Source organism: Simochromis diagramma, unplaced genomic scaffold, assembly GCF_900408965.1.
Source record: "Simochromis diagramma unplaced genomic scaffold, fSimDia1.1 OVJJ01000413.1, whole genome shotgun sequence".
In the NCBI taxonomy this organism is placed as follows: Eukaryota; Metazoa; Chordata; class Actinopteri; order Cichliformes; family Cichlidae; genus Simochromis; species Simochromis diagramma.
In genome coordinates this window covers 2,907,390-2,927,781 of record NW_024386948.1, presented here as the reverse complement: position 1 = coordinate 2,927,781, position 20,392 = coordinate 2,907,390, and the positions used below count along the sequence as shown (strand labels likewise).

The 20,392-nt window shown below is 41.7% G+C and overlaps 1 protein-coding gene across 2 annotated transcripts in view; it reads right to left on the bottom strand.

Moving 5' to 3' along the window:
• The window catches only part of LOC120737562 (fibroblast growth factor 14-like), a 68,647-nt gene that overhangs the window by 25,132 nt on the left and 23,123 nt on the right, over positions 1–20,392 (bottom strand). The window contains exons 1-3 of one of the 2 annotated variants that reach the window (XM_040038350.1): positions 14,006–15,480; positions 6,621–6,731; positions 848–951 (exon numbers count right to left, since the gene is read on the bottom strand). In XM_040038350.1, coding sequence (XP_039894284.1) covers positions 848–951; positions 6,621–6,731; positions 14,006–14,198 — 408 coding nt within the window. In that variant the 5' untranslated portion in view covers positions 14,199–15,480. Of the gene's footprint in view, positions 1–847; positions 952–6,620; positions 6,732–14,005; positions 15,481–20,392 lie in introns of those variants that run through there. The other variant, XM_040038349.1, reaches the window with a different exon arrangement.

Genomic DNA, 20,392 nt, shown 5'->3' with positions numbered 1-20,392 from the left:
AGTGTCACTAGATCCAAATGTTATTCTGGAAATCAGTCAGGGAGCCCATTAGGTAATTCACAGAAATAATAGGCCCTCATTTTGATAACTGATGAGCCATTTAAGCAAAAATGACAAAAGAAATCACAAGTTTAACCAATCCATGCACAGTAAACGTAATAACCCTGTGTTACCTTCCTTGAAAAATATTAATTTTTCCTGTTGTTTCTTATTGTTTGCTTGCCAAGAGGAAAAAACACTGTAATATTTACTTGTTTTCTTTTTAAACAGATTTTTTTCCCACCAAATTAAACGATTAAGGTGAAAGTGACAATTTTCTTTTACATTTTATTATTCAAATGTAAAATAAATATATGAAGTTTGAATAAATAATGAAATAACACCTTAAAAACTATCTCTGCTTATTTCCCAAACTATTTTTGACCAGATTCAAGCAAAGTAATTTACCAATTTAATCAGAGCTAAAGTTAACAGACTAATCTCTCAGCTCACAGTTTCCCTGCAGACAAAGCAAAGCCTTCTGACTTTTTTCAAAGCAATAATATGTCCAATTCTCAATAATTAAAATCACACAAGAAGTTGTCATTGATAAAATCAGATCTGCAAGTAAGCTAAACAATTTCTCCTGAGCATTGCTCCCCAATGCACAAAAAACAGGAAAGCGCTGTAATGCCGGTTGTAATCGGTTAAAGCTCCCTGTGCTGTGCCGCACGCATTAAAGAAGCTGAAACAAAGCATTTCTTGTTGTGTCTTGTGTGTGTGTGTGTGTGTGTGTGTGTGTGTGTGTGTGTGTGTGTGTGTGTGTGTGTGTGTGTGTGTGTGTGTGTGTGTGTGCGCGTGCACTCACCGAGGAGTAAAGGTGACCCTCTCCGTTCATTGCGATGTAGAGACCGGTCTTAACTGATTGGATGGCCACGACTCTCAGACCCACAGGAATTAAGTTAAACAGAGCTGAAGACAAAAGGAGACAAACTCAGTTCATGTGTTTGCGCTTCCTGCACACTTGTTGTGTGTCTCTTGTTGAAATGCAGTGCTCCCAGAACTGCTCAGTTGGTTTGGTCAGCTGGTGAAGGGTGAAGCAGCCTCCACGGTCTCGTGGGGCTGCTTGCAGGGCTTTTAAATTCTGAATTTTACAGAAGAGAGATGGATTTCTTTTCTTCTATCCCAACACCAGTGCTCATAGGTGTCTATTAACATTTTTAATATAACTGGATAAGAAATATTATTTGTGTAGCAAAAAAATCATCCATTGTTCGGCTTAACATATAAAAGACTTTGTGACCAAAGTCTTCTTAAAAGCGTTGCAGGACAGTGAAAAATGTTTGTTCAATCTGAATCTGAACACCAGCAAAATAAAGATCAGGTGGAGGACATAAGGATATCTTAACCAAGGGCTCTGTGACATTTTAATATGAGCCACTTCTCATTTTTTCCAGAGGCACAGTCCACCTCTCAGCTCCATCGGTCAGTGTTATTTAAATAGAACGGCAGTCAGTGACGGTAAAGAAACAGACGGCTGGTTGCACCCATGTAGCCCGGGGGCTAGCGTCACCGGTGGTTTTGTTCACTTCCTGCAATCACGTAGCATCTTTTATCTTGTTTTCTTTTCTTAAACTGAATAATAGATAAATAATCTAGAATTATAACTCAACATATACACAGAACTTTAAACCTGAATATCAGTAGATGACATTATTTACTCTTTGAGGGGTCAACTAAGGAATTCATTTAGGCAGTTTACAAGAAGAAGAAATAACCTATGGCATTTTTGTGGCTCTCCATTATCACTGTGCTTTCTAATTATGTTCTTAGCTCTATGAGAGTGACTTCAATTTTACCAAAACTGCTTTACAAACATCAGTAAGACAGTAATGGATTCTGCATGCGAGAGAATCAGGATTAAAATTAAATTGATGCAAAAACGGAGCAAATAACCCAATCAGGCCTAGAGTGTCACTTCAGTTAAACAATCACAAGCAGCAAATCTTTCAATTTTAAAATAAACCCGCAAAGACAAAGGCAGGGCATGAAAAATCACCGACAATATGCTCACGATTTCCATTCTGATATAGTTTTTTAATCTAGATCCTCGGATATGAAAAGATGAAAATAATCACGCCCATCGGCAGTTATGACCTTTCAAGGTTGTTAAAATTCTTCTGTCTCTCGCTGAGGTCGGCTAAAGTGGTGCCACATTTAACTCGTGTGATCTGCGTGCTGACAGCACCGACACACAAACAGCATCAAGCAAGATTTAAGGTGAATCCTTCTTTCTTTGTGTACACAGAGGAGAATATTTTCAATGTAATATACAGCTTTGGTTCCTCAGGTCAACGTAAACTAATCGTGTGATAGATTAGCTGTAACCTAACATCCACAGCATTTTTGTTAACTCATGATGTCTACCTTTTTTTATTCAGCTATACTATTTTACATATCTAAGTTTCATTAGAGTTTGAAGTCTGTTGTCCATTCCCTCGCTTCCTCTCACCTACCTGAACCTCCCCAGCTGATAAAAAAAAAGCATTTTATTAGGTTTTTCATTCTCCGTTGCATTCTGTGAATCCAGATCTAGACTTTACATTATTGTCTTATTGTGCGGATGCTTTCCTCTATCGCTGCCGGTATAATTGTCTCGGGCGTTTGTGACTCCTCTTTTGATTAGCTGCCGCGTCCCACGGCTCGAGCTTAAAGATGTCGTCGTTTCATGTTGCGAGTTTGAGGCCCAGCTTCGAAACATCCGCCTCTGAGATTTCTGCCTCCAACAGCAACTGTGTTTTTCCTACGACAATGTCCCAGATACTCTGGATAATCCACAGAGTTCACTGTCAACTGCTGAAAGTTTTATACGACTGTCAGGCAATGAACACCTATTGATGTGATATGCATCCATCAACCGTATACTGTATTTACCCTTAGGTATAGATACTTGCTGACTAACATTTGGAGTATTTTTTTCGACAGCTGAGACCTTTAGAAAGGAAACGAGTGCACACATTATCGCGTAAAAGCATAAAAAAAACAACCATGACCTAAAATGAAGATCACAACAGTGGATGTGCTCTTTTCTTTGTAATCAAAGGCTGATTACACCTGGGATATCAGAGCCCTCATTAATCAAGGTTGCTTAGAAATGGTTGTTGATTTCTCAACCAACATTTACAGTGGAAATATGCCCAAGCACACCTGCGAGGAATCAGACTCGATAGATACCACAGTTAGTCAACCACCATCGTGCTGCACAGCCTTCATTAACATGAAGACATGAAACTGATCAGAGGTGCTGACAGCTGTCCCTTTAAATGCAGCAGGAAATGTTACTGACCAGACAAATGAAAAATAAATAAATAAATAAATTGCAGCTTGGCAACAAGCTTTGTCTCATCTACTTACTGCAGACTCGTTGTGGTGGAAATGTTAAAAATAAATAAATTAATGTAGATGTGAGGACATTTGGCAAAATAAATAAAAAAAATAATAATAGTAAATAAGTAGAACACTACCGCAACAGGCGGACCGCAGAGCTCAGGCGGCTCGGCCAATGTGAAAAGGACACTTTGGATGAGTGAGTGGCACGCCGCAGTGATTACTGATTAGCATTTGATTTTCTCTAAGCCCAGTACATCAGAATATTACAACAAAGCTACATCAATCAATAAGCTGTCCATCTGCCGCTCCTCCCCCGGGGGGGCTGGGTTGGGCGTAGAGGGTCCGATAAAGTGAGCCTTTAAAAATAAATAAAATAAACTCTAAGAGCAGCCACTTGTCCCAGAACATTTGGTCAGCTCTAAGAAAATGTCAAATGTCCCAAATGGAGCAATGATAAACACTCTGTTAATGTCTCATTGCTTCTTTCATGACTGCAGCTTCACTCATTGCCACCAGTTAAAAACTGTTGAGTGCAGATCACTGTGACTGAACGGTAAAGCTGAAGAGCATGTTACTAATTCCCTTGCAAACTGAGGAACCTCTATTTAACCACTTATAACTACTGTAAAATATTTATTGAATATCTATCTTGTATTTTTTTCTCTCTTTCCCAATAGACTCTCCTCTTTAACAGTGGGGGGAAAAAACACCTGCCCCAACCTTCATATTAGATGAGGGTCGAGAGATTGACACGTCATCTCTAGATACCCAGGCAGCCTTGAGAAACAGTGTCAGTAGTTTTTACACTGCTATGAAATATATTTGGTTTAAAACGCTCCTCTCATTTCTCTCTTATTTACTGTAGATACTGGTTGACGTGCCTTGCGTACATGCATCTGTCAAGAGTGTGCAACTGTCTGTCCAGGAGGCCAATTATTAGCAATGGCTCTGACCTCTATATGACCCAAATGATGCTTAAATGTTAAAAAATGTGTTTTGCCACCAAGAAGCATAAGGGAACATACATGAACTGAGAGCTTTTCTTACACATCTTAATAAAATGTTTAATCATTGTGTTAAAAATGCTAGTTTGATCACGAATGAGAAACTATTTATCATGTAAACGTTTGCGGTTCATGGATAGCCTGAAAAACTCAGAGAGGATGTCACTGAATGTGTATTCAGTCTAATTCCAATTTACTTGTATTGTTTATGCAGCAGCACATGCATGAGATACTTTTAATTAATGTGTGTTTTTGATAATTAATTAGGTTTTACATAAATAAATTCATGTTTTTTCATGCATTGAGGCATGTGTGGCATTCACGATAATTTGCGTGCCACCTAAAGTTTAAAGGAAGCTCTTTTTCCACATAATGTAAATTCTGAAAAGCAAACACATCTGTAGTTTTAGTTGCCATGAGCAGATGTTGTAAGAAAGCAAATAAAATACTCTGTCACTTTACAAGTGACAATTTGGCAATCTGGCCATTACGTTAAAGCAGTTTCGTGTAGACTTCTTACATAAAAATAGCATTACACCTCATGCTACTAATCTGTACAATAAGAACTGCAACAAACTTTGGAACATATTGTTGCGAGCGGACTGTGAAAAAGCCTTGTCCACCTTTGACACCGTTTTCCACAACAGAAATACACATTTGGGCTGTTTGTACAGTCGTGGTAAAAAGAAAATACACCTTCTGTTAAATTTAAGGTTTTATATATCAGGACATAATAAAAAAGAACATATGGCCTTTAACAAGTCTTAAAATGATTTGAAAACACATTTGAAACATACCTGTCATTATTCAGTTAACAAAAGCCAAAATGCAGAAGTAATGTGTGGAAAGTACACCCACTCAGTAGCTAGCTACCTTTAGGAGCAACTTAATCGTAATCACTTCCTCTGTGACCTTTGGTCCACTCTTCTTTACAACATTGCTTCAGTTCTTTGAGGTTTGCAGGGATTTGTTTATGAACAGCTCTGTTAAGATCCCACCACAGCTTTATAATCAAGTCAACCTTGATTCTTTTCCGTTGCAGATTTGCTGCTGTGCTTGTGATCTTTGTCCTTTTGCATCATCCGATTTGGGGCTTTAGCTGTAGGAAAGATGACCTCACATTTGATTCTAGAAATCAAATTTATTTAAAGTTATTTAGTTGACCGTGAGAAGTTCATGGTCAACTAAATAACTGTAAGGCACCCAAATCCTGTGGCTGCAAAACAAGCCCAAATTATCAGTACGCTACCACCGTGCTTGACGGTTTATATGAGATGCTTGTGCTGCATTTGGTTTTCCCCAAACGTGGTGCTGTGCATCATGACCAAACAGCTTCACTTTGGTCTGGTCTGTCCAAAGCACATTGTTCCAGAAGTCTTGTGGTTTGTTCAGATGTAATCTTGCAAACCTAATCCATGCTTTCCATGATCTTTTTAGAGAGAACAGGCTTTCTCCTGCAACACTTCCAAACAATCCTTACATGTTCACTATTTTTCTCATTGTGCTGTCATGAACTTTAACATTTAACACGCTAACTGAGGCCTGTAGACTCTGAGATGTAGCTCTTGGGATTTTTGCAGTTTCTCTGAGCATTGCATGCTCTGACCTTGGGGTGGATTTGCCAGGACATCCACTCTTGGGAAGACTGTCGGCTATGCTGAATGTTTTCTAGGTTACTGAACAACCTGGTCTCACTGTGGAATGATGAACTTCAAATGGTTTGGAAATGACCTTATAACCCCACCCAGACTGACAGGCAGCAACAGTTGTTTCTCTAAGAAAACAACTGATAGAAAGGGATCATTGCCTTTCTATCTTGGTATTGTATAAACACACACCTGAATGCAACAGACCAGCAAACTTCCCAAACTTCTGCTTTTATAGAGGTGCTCACACCTGCTGATGATCAGTTAACCAAGTGCATTTGATTAGCAGCACCTGTCTGATACTGACCTTCTTAATTCCTATGGAAGCAGTAAAGGCACACTTAATTATTTTACTTAATTATTTTTGTTGCCATATTATATTATATATGATATTTATATAGTTTTAAGACCTTCTGAGGAACAGATGATTTTTTATTATGTCCTTATGAATAAAACCTTAGACTTGAAATAGGGTGTACTTTCTTTTGACTATGACTGAATATCTCCAGATGTTTTATTCCTTATATACACATGATTGTTTATGATGTCTTCCAGTGTGTGTATGTGTGCGTGAGTGTGGGTGTGTAGCGTGTCTACTAACAGGAGTTGGTGCTGTCGTCTTTGGTCCCGTCCAGACTTCCATCCTGGCCCATCTGGAGATAGAAGCCCTGCCTGCAGAACAACCTGGTCACTATGCCCTTCAGCTGTGGTTCTACACGCCACAAAACACAGACAAAAGACAGAGAGAGGAAGAGTTGAAAAAACAAGCTGATCTTCAAATCAGAGCATGCCGCACATTGTAAGGACCCGTGCATATGGTTAAGCAACACGAGACAAAACCAAGTGGTGATTTGTGTCCGTTTCAACGCTGATTTATGTAGAAAATTCCTGCTCTGAACTCACATCCTGCGCACATCTCGGAGGACGTATTTGTGGTACAGTACAGTTTAAAAAGAAGGACAATGTGACCACATGAAGCCTCCTGCATCCTGAGGGATTTCCTGTGGAGAGACTAGTCAAGCACATCCAATCCATTACAGGATTCTTGGACTAATCCGTCCTTCGTGGTCATTGTTCCACTTGAATAACATTGATAAATTATTTCTGAACCTTTGATGGTAAAGTGCAGCCTTAAATAGCTTTGTGTCTACTGTGCTCTGTCATGATTTACCAACATCTTTGTATACACGTGCTATTCTGTCTGCTCTAATGATTTCTCTTTATCTCAAGCACTTTTCCCCCCCCATATTATTTTAAAGCTCAGATTCAAATACATCGTACGTAAATACTTAATAACCGCCGCAGATTTTGAAACCTCTGCAATAATTAAAAAGCACATCTAATGTAGCAAACAGAAGGCTGTGCTCTCGGCTATTTCATGTCGCTACAATTAAGCAGAAGCTGCATTTGCCTCTCGCCATTTGACTCCGTGCATCCTGTATTCGCACAAGGAACAACTAAAACAAGACAAAATGACAAAAGTGACAGCGGGCCTGAAGGAGAGGGTGGAAACGCACGAAATGACAACGGACATGTAAAGCAGCTGAGAGACAGACAACAGACTGATTCACTAGACAAAGATCGAGATCGAGAGAGTCACAGAAGGACAGAGAGAGACTGAAAATCGGACGAAACTCTGACTGGGTCTTAGTTAGGCATTTAGGCGCTTCTTCGACAGGTACTAACAGTTATTTTCTCTATCATCTCTCCCTCTGCACAACGCTCATCCACACAAACACACACAGTGGTTGCTGAAGCTGATTATCTAAAATGACATCTCACAAACATACAGACACACGTACACACACACACACACACGCGTGACTACGCCCATTCTCCCTGCATAACACACATCGTGACTTCGCAGCTATAAAAAGGGGTGGGAATCCCCTTTGAACATGTATGTGAGAGACAGAGAGGGACTCTGTGGAGGTATACCCTAATGCATAGAGAAGGGAAAAAAAGCTGCGAGTGACCCAGTTAATGAGGACCATGTGTGTGTGAGAGAGGGAGACAGAGAGGGAGAGGGGTGTTTTCCATCTTTGCGTAGAATCCATCTTGTGCAGCAGGGGAGAAGGAGGAAAGAGGAGCCATGACGCTTGTAACCAGCACTTGAACTGCAAAAATTCACAGCACACAACCAAGCACGATATGCGGTGGCGTCTGTAATAAAATCTTAGTTAGAATATAGAGACGGCTATGAAATCACAAGGGAAGGATCGATCGCATTTTATACTAAAGATTGCTAAATAATATAATAGATACTTTTAAACGCTCCTCGGTAGAAATCCATTTTATTCTTGCCTCTCTCTTGTAAAAAATAAATAAATAAATCATGCATTTAAGTAAACATGTTTCCAGCTGACAGTTTGGGTATTTCGTTTTGCTTTGTGATCCCATATAACTCTCAACATTTGAATCTAAAGTCAGGGAGCACAGCGCCTGCTTCAGAGACGCTGAAATCAGTCACATTTCAATCTATCCTTGTTCGCGTGACGCGTATTCTCAGACAGCTGTAAATTTAATTCATTGTCTCTCATCCTCATCTTTTTCCCCCCATGGTGTGCCATCAACTAAAATGCATTAATAAAACAGAGTGTGAAATTTATTTTTGCATTAGAGCTAAACCTGGAGGCACAGATGAGACCTTTCAGTCGGGCTTTGCCTTGATACATCTGTCTCTCGGTAGGCTTTAAAAAACCCTGTCTGATATGGATATACTGCAGCAGGTGGATTTTAGTGGCAGCATGTAATAAAAGAACACGTTTTCTGGCTGGTGTTGTGACTCTGCCGATGGGAATTTACAAGGACGGGCGATTTGTTTAACGGAACAATTTATTTCCAAGTTGGGCTGCAAAAATCACAATATGTGTGACGTGTAAACTTAATCTCGCATCTACAGAGAAGAGTGCAGGAATCTCCTTTTTTACAGAAGGGTGGCAAATGAGTCGTGCTAACATGGCTTCTCAGACTGTGGGGTGTCCCCCACTGTGTGTGTGTTTTTTGGGTTACTGAGGTGTGGCAGAAAAAGTCTGATTAACCACTGCCTTCGCTTGAAAGGTCACAGCAAATCAATCCGAGGTTGTTCTGAGAGATCCCCTCTATCCTGTGATGAAATGCTTCTACCCTGATGGGAATGATCTCTTCCAGCCTCCGTGCTGCACGTGAGGGTTCACTGAATGGTAGGACTGACTCATTATGCTCGGCTCGGGCTTGTCGTCAGCTGCGATGGTCGTCGTGGAAGATCGGGTGATCATAGAGTCATGAAATGTTTTGTGGGTTTTTTTGTGGCTGAGAGACATCAGTCAAGGCTGCCATCTGTTGTGACGTAAGTGATGTCGTCAAGAAAGAGGTGCTAGCTAGCAGGTTCCAGTTCCACAATCTGCACTAGCAACATGGCTCCTCTTTAGCTTTGTCTTATTTACAGGCGAGAGAATATAAAGTTCTGAACAGATGTTGAAGCAAAAGTGACAGAAGTCCTCTGGAAGACCCCCCCCCCCCAAATAAAAATCATCATTCATGGTCTTTCATGGTCAAAACACTAAATAAATAAATATCTTTTCTGATAATTTTGTTGTTGAGTTTTTCATTTGTTCCCCGTCTGTATATGACAACCTACCTAACTCCATAAGATGATCGAATTCAACTGTGTTAGCCTTCACCTGAACACCACGCTTTCAGGAGTTTAGCGTGAAAACAATACACTCATGTATTTAAAAGTGGTGAATGTTGGTCTTTGCATAACTCGCTGCTATAAAAGATGAAAAAAGACACACACACACAAAAAATCAATAACCCTCTAAGAGTCACCTGCTCATCCACTCACTCCTTCTCCCACCGTACGAAGCAGCCGCTGCTACAGTCATCTCCCCACTGTCGTTGAGGTGACATTCCCACAATTCCCAGTATCTCCCCTCCATCCTGTCTGTTGCTAGAGAAATTCCCATTCTTGGGTTGCCATGGCAACAGTCTCGTGATTCCAGACTGTTCCAGTGAAAGGGTATTCCCCAGTCCGCACACACACACACACACACACACACACGCACGCACACACAGAGCTAAATTTTCTCCACGATGTGATCTGATTCAATCAGTCAGCCAATCAGGCTGCCACGCTGATTTGACATGTCGTATTGTCTGTTAATTCGCCCCAGTCTGAGTCTACATGCGGCGTAAAATACGGTTTGCAACACAAGTGTCTCATACAAACGAGACGCTTGAAGACCTTCTCTCTTTTTCTTTGCACACACGCACACACCGTCTCACCAAACAAAAGCACCCGAGCGAAGAATTCACGTCCAGAAACCGAGTGCACCAATTTCATCCTCATTTGCATCAACGTGATTAGTGATTAGAGGAACAGGCGCTGCTGAAAAGGGGGCATTTATATGAATCTAGAGATATAAATAATACAAGTCCTTAACCTGAATTTTTTCATAATGAGACAGCCTGATCAAATTTTATGCCAAGTCTGAGCCACATCTTCATCGTTGCTTCAATGCTGCGCTGTGCTGGTACTTCTTCACAGGCTTTTCTAGCCTTGACAAGAGCACCGTCCTTCATTGATTATCTATACTGCTTCTTATTATGCATTGACTGCAAAGCACGGGAACACCCTGTGCAGACATGCAGCTTCACAGACGTAGCATCTGGGCAAACAGAGGCGACAGAGTGAGCCACAGAGCTTCCCCTCGCTGCGGTGGGTGACAGTCAGTCACCGGCTTTAAAATGTGGCAGAATATTGGCAATTTGGCACCTGATCCGTGGAAATCCGTTTTACTGAGAGCAACTCAGTCCAGATTCAGGTTCATGTGGCAACATGGAAGCAGCTCAGTTGCCTTTTAGTTAGGCTCTGCCTCTTGGGAGAGGGTCTGCACGTGATCAGAGGTCAGCCTGGAGAAAACATTCCTACTGCAAAGCCTGAGTAAATGCCAGGTCATGTTTTTATGTCCTGGATAAAACACTTACAGGTTTAAAAGAAAAATCTGTTTTTTTATGACTAGAAACAAAAACAACTAGAAAAAGCAACTATATCTCTTTAAATGAAGCAAAATTTAACCAGAAATTAAAGATCTGTGCACGCACATGCATGTTATCACTAATTGCAAGCACAGATTTAATGGTCTCCCTTAAGAAAAGTAACTTTGCTTCTGATTGGATTCGGGAGAGATTAAAGATGAAATCATTCATAATTTGTTGCTCGCCTGTCTGTAGACGGTAATTTCTTTTGTGTTGTCTGATAAAATGAAACCAACGTCCATTTGTTGCAATGTCTGGACTTGTCAAAGTTCATGATCATTTTAAACACTGAATGCTTTTTTTAAATGATGGAGAAAACACGTGTTGCGTCTCTATACTATAGACATTCCTCGCTTCAGCTGCACTTTCCTTTTGTTTCGTGCTCTTGTGAGTCCCATGCTTTAATGTAAACATGATTCCAACTGACAGCTGTGATATTTATGATTCAAAATAAGACTTTACCTGCCCAGCATCCGCCTGTCACCACAGAACAGAAATCAAAGCACACTGCCCCGTTTAACTTTATGTGACGCACTGAAGAAGCGGTAATTTTTTTTTTAAAGTGTCATGTTCAGTATTTTATTTGGGGAAATATTTGTTTATAAAATGTATTGAAACAATGTATTTTGTATGCAATGCATCTGCTCTAATTAGCCCCAAAGCCAAGAATGAGAGTGTGTTACGAGTGAAACATTGATCCTGCATGACAGCAGGTGAATGTTTTTTAAAGTACAATTTCTTTATTTTTTTGGCAACAATTGTTTTATTTTTGTTTGTTTTTTCATTTGCTTGTCCGTCGTGTGGCAATCAAATCCTCCAGTGATGGCAGCAGCTCTTAAGTGAAGCTGATTTCACTGCAGGATTTAAAGACTGTTGACTAAAATCCACCCACACCAGTGTGATGAGTTCTCTGCTCAGATGTCTAATTACTAATAATAACAACTAACAAAGAATAACTGTGGACGAGAAGGCGCTTTGGTCAGATATCACATTTTCAGCAGTAAGAAGCACGCAGATATAACATGTGTGTTCGAGTTATTGAGTAATGGAGGCTGCGGATCATTGTGAGTTGGGTGTGTATGTGTCTCCTTCACAAAACCTCTGGAAGACAGTAGGGGATGTTGGCAAATCTTTCTCATTTTAACACACACACACACAAAGCACAGACACTATGGATGTTGCCAAGCTTCCACCAGCAGCTCTCACAGCTGAGAACACAGAAATGGAGGGAGGCAAGGGAAAACAACGGGTGGAAAGACAGGAATACCTAAAAGGAAGGAGAAGGATGCAGGGATGCAGGACGAGGTGGAGAGGGTGGGGGTGATGAACCAAAGGGCAGGAGATTAAAGGAGGTGAGGAAGAATGAAGAAGGGGAAAAGGAGAAAGTAGGAGAAAGAGACTGAGAGAGAAGAAATTGAGGGATGAAAGCAAGGAAGGAGATTTGAATGGAAAGGAGAGCAGTACGCTGAGGAGACGATAAAGAGAGGAAAGGGAAAATAGGGGAGGAATGAGGAGAAAGGATAGGAGGCCACAATGCACAGGAAGTGACTAGGTGAAGCTTGAACAACAGATAAAAAGATCTAAGGCAGGTGGGGAAGATTATGGTGCGGGGGAGGAGATGGAGGAATGAAGAAGAGGAGGAGAAGAAAGGAAGTGAAGGGAGGGAAAAATTTCTGAGGAAATGGAGGTGAAAGGTGGAGAAATGTCAGCACGAGGTGGGAAAAAATAGAAAATTAAGAAAAGAGGACAGGAGAGTTGAAAGGAAAGACGATTAGGAAAGAAAGGAGATAAGGATGAAAGGTGGCAAGGTGAGAAAGGAAACGAGAAGGAAGCACAGGAAAATAAGATGAGAGAGACGAGAGAAGGGTGGAAGCGGGGGGGGACAATGGAGAAGCGAGCCACCTCCAACTCCCACCGAGCTCTGGAATCAGGCTCTCAAATCCCCCACAAATTTTCCCATCAGTCACCAGACCAAACCAGTGACAACAAATTCATATCGGCGCAACTCCTCACGTTTGCCACCCCTCCATATCATCCCCCCACCTCCTCCTCTCATTTCCTGCCTCCCTCTCCCCTCCCCTCCCGCACGCCGTCACCTGCTGGTTTCTCACACAATCAATTGATTACAACAGCACTTATCGTCTCTGCTATTGAACGCTTTCTATAGCGCACCATCACAACATTCTCATTAATCTACATTCACTTCTACGTGTAATCACTTCCCTTTGTGGCAAAGAGCCCGTCCCATGATGTAACAATGATGTTAATTTGGATTTGAGTGGGCCTTGAGAGCTGAATGGTGGAAAATTTTCCTTACTTTTTTCCCCTTTTCTTGTTTTGTTTTTTTTTTACCTCCACATAAACAAATCTGTTTCCATATTTCTCTATAGGGAGGAAACAAGAAATAAAGGTTAATGTGTTGCTGTCATTGTTTAGTTTTGGGGTTTTTTGTCTGACATTTTGCTAGTGTTAAGGCAAAGTGTGATCTTGGTGATAAGGCACTTTCAATTATGAGCTGAAAATGAGAGAGCCAGGCAGAGGTCCACATAGAGACAGGCAGAGAGAGAGAGGCTAGACAGACTAATCTGCGGCTTCAATAATGGATGTACCTGGAAACTACTGAACCATAGGGCACAACAAGGCATGACAGTGCGCGCGAGTGTGTGTCACACTACAGAGGGGAAAGAGAGATGGAGGATACAGAGAGAGAGGGAGACTGGGGCTGAGTCTGGCAGTGTGTATTTTTGCATGTTCGGGGTGCTTGCGCGTGCGTGTGCTCGTGCGTATACGCGTGCCCCAGCCTGCCAGGGCGTGAACGTGAAGGAGATTGTGCACAAAATGTGGCCGTGCGTAAAAGTGCATACCCGCATGCGTGTGTAGAAGCGCGCGCACGTGCGTATCAATAGGTTTGCGTCCCTGCAACCGTGTGTATGTGTGCATGCATGTGCAACCCCCCCTCCTCCACACCTTGCCTCCGTAGCCTCCTCTTCTTCAATCCAAATATCCGGACTTTGGAGAAGATGTCGACCAGATTCCCGTTGCACAGCCCCTGCTTCTTACCGGGGCTCTTCCGCCGCCGGTGAGCAGTCGGTCGGTGGGCGTGTTGCTCTCTTGCTTGTCGCTTCTGCCGGATCAAACCGCTGGCGATTGCCGCTGCCATGGCTCAGCCGATACAAAAACAGCCTTGTCTCCGTCCTCGTCTCCAGTCTCTTCAGTTGTGTCCACCGGAGGGGACGGAGCGCAGACGAAACCAGACACAAACCTCCAGTCTCCGCTTTACCGGCTATAACGGCCCCATACTTCAGCCACAACGCGGTAAAGTCCAAGAAAAATAAAAAATATATATAAAAAAAATAATAAACCACACCGCTTCACGTTACTGCATATTTTCTGCTGTCGATATTCTTCTGGCCATAGATTTGAAACGCACAGCGGTTTACCTGTCCGTCACGTTTCACCGGTCTGTCTGTCAGTCAGGGAACAGCAGCTGTCACTGAACGGCTCCTCCAAACAATCTTTCCACACCCCGCTCGTCAGTTTGTGCTCCCATGGTCAACGGGCGAGACCGGCAATTAAAAGAAATATCTGAAAGACACAGCAGTGCCTCAGAAAGCAGTTGCGTCCTCTCCTCTGAAAAGCGCCCGTTTGTATTCCGCTGACTGAAGCGCGAGGCGCGCGTGCTGCCGGCGCGAGCCCATCCAGCTGTGTGCAACTAACGAGAGTCACAAGGAGCATCACCGGAAAGAGGGCGGTTTGTCTTTCACAGTGAAAGCCTCATAGCCCTCTCTGTGGTTCCAAAAGGGCTGTGCGCATTAATGAGCCACTTGACGGCAAAGAAAATAAAAATATTTAGATCATAAAAAAAGATTATTATTATTATTATTATTATTCAAGTCTGACTCTGTTATTCTACTCTGATTGTTCCGTGATTTAACAACCTGTTGCTGCCATCAAGGGGTCAGTTTTATACATTTTAGGAAAAAATGTCACAAATTTGTAAAAACATTTATTATGTATTTGTTTATTTAAAAAACATTTAATGACTTATGCTCGCCTTTCAGTGTAAACTAAGCGTCGCGTTATTGTTAAATTTGTCCTGCAATAGTCTGATTCTTATTTACTGTAATTATTGTTTGTTTGTTTTGTTTTGTTGTTTTATTGAACCTTTAATTAATTAATTAATATATTTAATTTTTTTCTACTCCTAATTGAGAAAAGCTGTTATTTTTAACGCTTTAAGAAAATCATATATAAATAAATTTAGGCTTCCAGTTCGGAAACTGTCCCGTTAAGTTATCATTTGGGGTATGTGTCAAAGCTTCAGCGTCAGTTACGGCGCTTGTTACTTTGAAGGTAATGACCGGATGTCCTCGCGTTGGTACCCTCAGGTTATTTGACGCTTGAAAGCGCGAGCGCTCTCTACCTGAAAGCACACGGCTGCTGGAGCCACGCGCCGGGCGAGCGGCCACACACGCGCTCTCAAAAACAACTGGTCATCCTCGGGCCGGTGGGGAGGAGGGGACGACGTCACCGGCTGGAGCGGCAGCAGGTGGGTTTTACTCTGAAATAAAACGCAGGTAAGTGCAAGCTGCGAACTTCTACGGTCCTTTACGCGCGCCTTAGTCCTGCTGTAAGGCTGAACCCAGATTTGTGGCTAATAATTTATTTAAAATGTTTCTAATTAAACGCACAGCCACTGTTTACGTAGGAGTTTACGGTGTCACTGTGCTGTCAGCCCTCAACAGGACAGCCATTAATGCTAAACGTTCTGGTTTTAGCATTTTCGTGATTGGTTTTCAGGAAACTTAACAGCAGTAGCTGGTTTTCAATTTAGGATCTGCATACATTGTTTGACCCATTAAGATGCAAAATACTGTTGCTATTTGGCTATAAAATCTCTCTGCAAACACTTTGGGTCTTTAAATTGTGATCTGTACATTGCAATGAGTTTAAGAAGTAGCTCAGTCAATCAAGTGAGGTATGGGTCAACTTTCAGGTAGATTTATGGTATCAGCTTTGTAAAATCTCAGCTATAGCCGAGAAAGGGAAAATTCTGGAGGGCTGTTTTCTTTTTATGCCAGTCTGGCCCTTGATTAAATTTAATTTCCCGCCTTTGATTTATATCCATTAATGTCTCAAGTGTTTTCTATGGACGTGGATATGTTTAAAGACATAAAGCACTGTGCTGGCTTCAGTTCCGCTTTTTCTTACATTCACCAGCTTCCTTCTACTTATTTCATTCTATACTGGCAAAAAATGAACAGTGCTTTAGCCAGTGAAGCCTGTTCTGCTCATTACCACCTCACATATTCCCGCTGTCTGTATTCAGCTCAGGAAAGGCTGTCTGAATGAGTGGTTTAAAAATGCAAGAGTTGGGCTCCACTGATAGCCTGATAAATTGCGGGGCAGCCTTGCCTGTGTGGTTCGCCTACAGTGCACATGCTTGTATATATATATATATATTACAGGTGCAGGTTTCCGGCTGTTAGGTTACACCACGGGACGGACTACACGATACTCACCCACAATGTGACAGCATGTGGGGCAGTAACAGCTGTAACTCAACCCTGTGCGCTGACGTCACACCTCTATTTCTAAGCAGGTAAATGCACCATAAGGACACCTTACATTTAATCACCCCCCAAACAGTGAAACTCACTATTATTATTTTGAAAATTTATGTTTTGCCTAAACTTCACAAGCCTGCCTGAATCTGTCTTTTTCAGTACTGCATGTAGGTCAGCCATCTCTCCAGAATAAAGAGCTGGGCTGGGACCCAGTTGGACACAAAGAGCATTGAAATGAATTTCCCCCACTTTCTTCTGGGGAAACTGATATCAAAGAAAATCCCGAAACCGTCGCCAGTCTATCTGTCTTTACGATGAGTAACAGGGCCGTGGGGTTAGGACCCGTGGGTCTTTGAAGACGCGCCGGCTAGAACCTCAATTTTTTATCAGAGAACGACACATTTGATCAAGTTGGCACAGTGCAGTTCTCTGCAGATATGCGGCAGCAGTGATACCAACGTGTGCTTTAAATATGCTGGGCTAAACTTCAGTGTGGAGGAAAATACGCACAGCTGTAATTCAGTTTAATTTAGCTTTTGCATATTCATAATTTAACCAGGAAGCACAAGGTGCTTTTGGTGGTGCCCTGCAACCAGAAGGTGCAGTTTGGTGATTAATGGTAATTACTATACTTGATAGTATTCATTTTTCCCTGCAGGTAAATCCTTTTGATTCTGGTATAGTCTGGGGCTAAAATTATTACTGTGTTCATTTTTAAATATATATGTTTTTAATTATTCTTGGGTTTTTTTACTATAGTTTCTTTATCTTACTTTGAAAATTCTCTGTTATAAAACTTTGCAATAATAATGAAAGTGCTATCCTGTCTTAGGTCTTTTTTTGTCCTTGTTGTGCGGCTTCAAAAAAATGACTTTAGGGCAGTGGGATGTGATTAAAAAATAATCGGATGTTGCTGTGAGGCTTCCTGACGTCAGAAGCAGGTCAGGAACACTTGAACCAAAATATTTCAGCACCAGAGACAGCGACAGCCCTGTCACCCTGCTTCCTCTCTCTCTCTCTCTGCATGTGTGTGTGGGGGAGTTTTACACACACACACACACACACACACACACACACACACACACACACACACACACACACACACACACACACACACACACACACACACACACACATTGTGTTTTTTTAAGAAGGTAACACAGAAATATGATGTATGTTGGTCCTCATTGCCACTAGGTGGCAGCAGAGCCTGTCTAAGCGAAGGACCAGTGCAGCAGAAGTCCTTCATTAACATGATGACTAACAGTAAGAGAAAAACTCAAATGACTGTAAAACCTTTAACGTTAATGATTTAATGAAGTCCTGAAGAGTCTATCAGATCTTTCATCTCTGAGAGATCAAACTGTGTCATTGCCACTGTGTCCTTAACGTTGTCCTAATGTTATATTTAACTGTGCTTAACAGACCCAAGATCCAACAGCATCATGACGTCGTCACCCTGCATCTATTGTCCCATTTCAGCAGGTATCTCTGAAATTTCTGGCAGTGATGACGCGCTGCCATTAAAGCATTTCTCTCTGTTTTTTTCCTCCCAGACAGCAAGAAAAAAAGAAAAAAAGAGAGCAAAGAAAGTGTTGGTGTGTACTTGCGTGAAGATGACATGTTTTTTCTTTTTTTATCCAGGTCACTTCAAGTAAGGGAGTCATGAATAAATCAAAGCTACATTTCCATTAAAATTCAACTCCACAGCTGCTTTTTATAACATCCCAGGGAGGTGGGACACTGCTCAGAAGCTTCAAAAAGGAAAAGCCTCACCTTCTTCCATCCACTTATTCCACTGCCCACAGCCTCAAAAAAACAAAAAACTTTACAGGGAAACAGAGTCAAAGGGAGACAACACAAGATCACAAACACACCAGACATGCATAAACTATAGGATGCAACATTGTGATTCGCTTTCTTTCTAAATCCATTCAAAATCTTCTCCTTGAGAGGAAACACACTGAGAGACACTGTTATCTTCTGTCTCAACATTTTCCACACACCGAAGTGTTCTTCTCAGCCTGCTCAGAGGCAGCGGCGCCCTCTACGGGCACTAAAGGAGACCGGCACTCACCCCTCATTCCTTCACCTCAACTTTTCCCTATCTCACTCTCATTATAATGTACTCTGTCATCCGCTGTGAAGACATTTTCATCCACAGGGATGAAAATGTATTTTTTATTGCAGCAGTAAAGCTCAAATTTGGTGGTGACTGCACTAAGCTTTTCTCACGGTTTATGTCTATAGTTATGGTTGTTTCAAACTGCAACCAAAAAAACCCCTTTACAAAAGTAAATCTGTGGTCATTAAAGAAATTAATTGCCTCAAAAACATTAGCAATGAAATGCTAACAGAAGAAGAGTGCCTGTGACATTTTGAGGTGTTTGTTCTCAGACACAAACACCAAAGTGCTGCCAAGAAAGAGAGAAAAAAAGAATTATTGTACAGTTCTGGCAACAAACCACCAAAACTGCTCGACTACCTTGAGAGAAGCGCGCAAACATGTTGAACATGTTGGATGTGGGAGGGTGAAGCTGGCTTCTTTGGTTCTTGTAGGGCACTTTTATTTTCCTTTAGTGGCATTTTAACTGTTTTTGAACAGGGCGCTACTCCAATGAAGCAAGACCTTACTGCTTCTTGTACAGCATGTAGCAATGTTTAGGAGAATCATGTCCTCATAAGTTCGTGTTTTGGGGTCAGATAACAAGCAGCATAATTTGATTGATACACGCAGATCCCCATCCAGCACCTTCGGGGTAAACTTGAACATTAACTTTATCACCCGGCACCCAACATCAAATCCCTCTAACGTTAAAACAGAGTTCCCAAATTAGTTATGAATGAAACAATCCTAAAACAAATCAAGAAGTAGAAGGGTTTGCTTTCAAACCTATTGATTGTTGATTGTTTCACAGTGTCCCAGTTCTTAGAAAAATCACCCAAAGTTTGAAGAGATGGGAATAAGATGGGAAATAGGGAAAAGGTTTCTGCCTACAAACGTATAAATGAATTATAAAGTTTAATTAAATTTTTGATGTCTTCTTTTGCTTTGATAACAGGGTTAATGGTTTATGGCATGCACATCAGAAGTAACTGATTTATTATCATAAAATGTGAAAATAGTGTTTTTTCTTATAATTACAATGATAACAAAAACACGGAGATTCATTTTTTAAGACATCTTGATTCCCAATTTCTGCTTCATGTGTATTTCCTATAGTTAGAGTTGGGTGTGCTGCACAGGATTGCAGGGTGGGCGTTAAACTGTTGGCCACGAACACAAAGTTTCACTGCAGAAAAGCACAAATGGTCATAAAGCACAATCTAATTGGACACACCAGTTAAAATAACCTCCATCTGAGGCTATTTTATCAGTCAGCATTACACTTAAGGCGGTTCTCGGGAATCACTTCTTAAAAAATCTCTGCAGGTGGCGCTCTATCTGCCTGCCTGGCTCCGTCATGAGGACTACAGCTGCTTGCGCTGACTGATCTTTCTCTCCTGCTCTGATCAAAGCAACAGGTAAATAATGCATCCAAGTGTCGAGATCAAGAATCAAAGAGCTATTAATATCAGTGAGTCTGGGAGGCAGGGGAGATAAGAGAGCTGGTGAAGAGAGGATGATGGAGCGATGAGGGGATAGAGATACAGACAGGGAAGGTAACAGATGTGGGTGGGTGTTCCCCAGACGGGAGTGTGAGGATAGCCGCTCTGAACTCAGCAGGATGAGTCATAATTCGCGCTCACACACCCGCCCACATGCACGTACGCACACTCGCAGAGG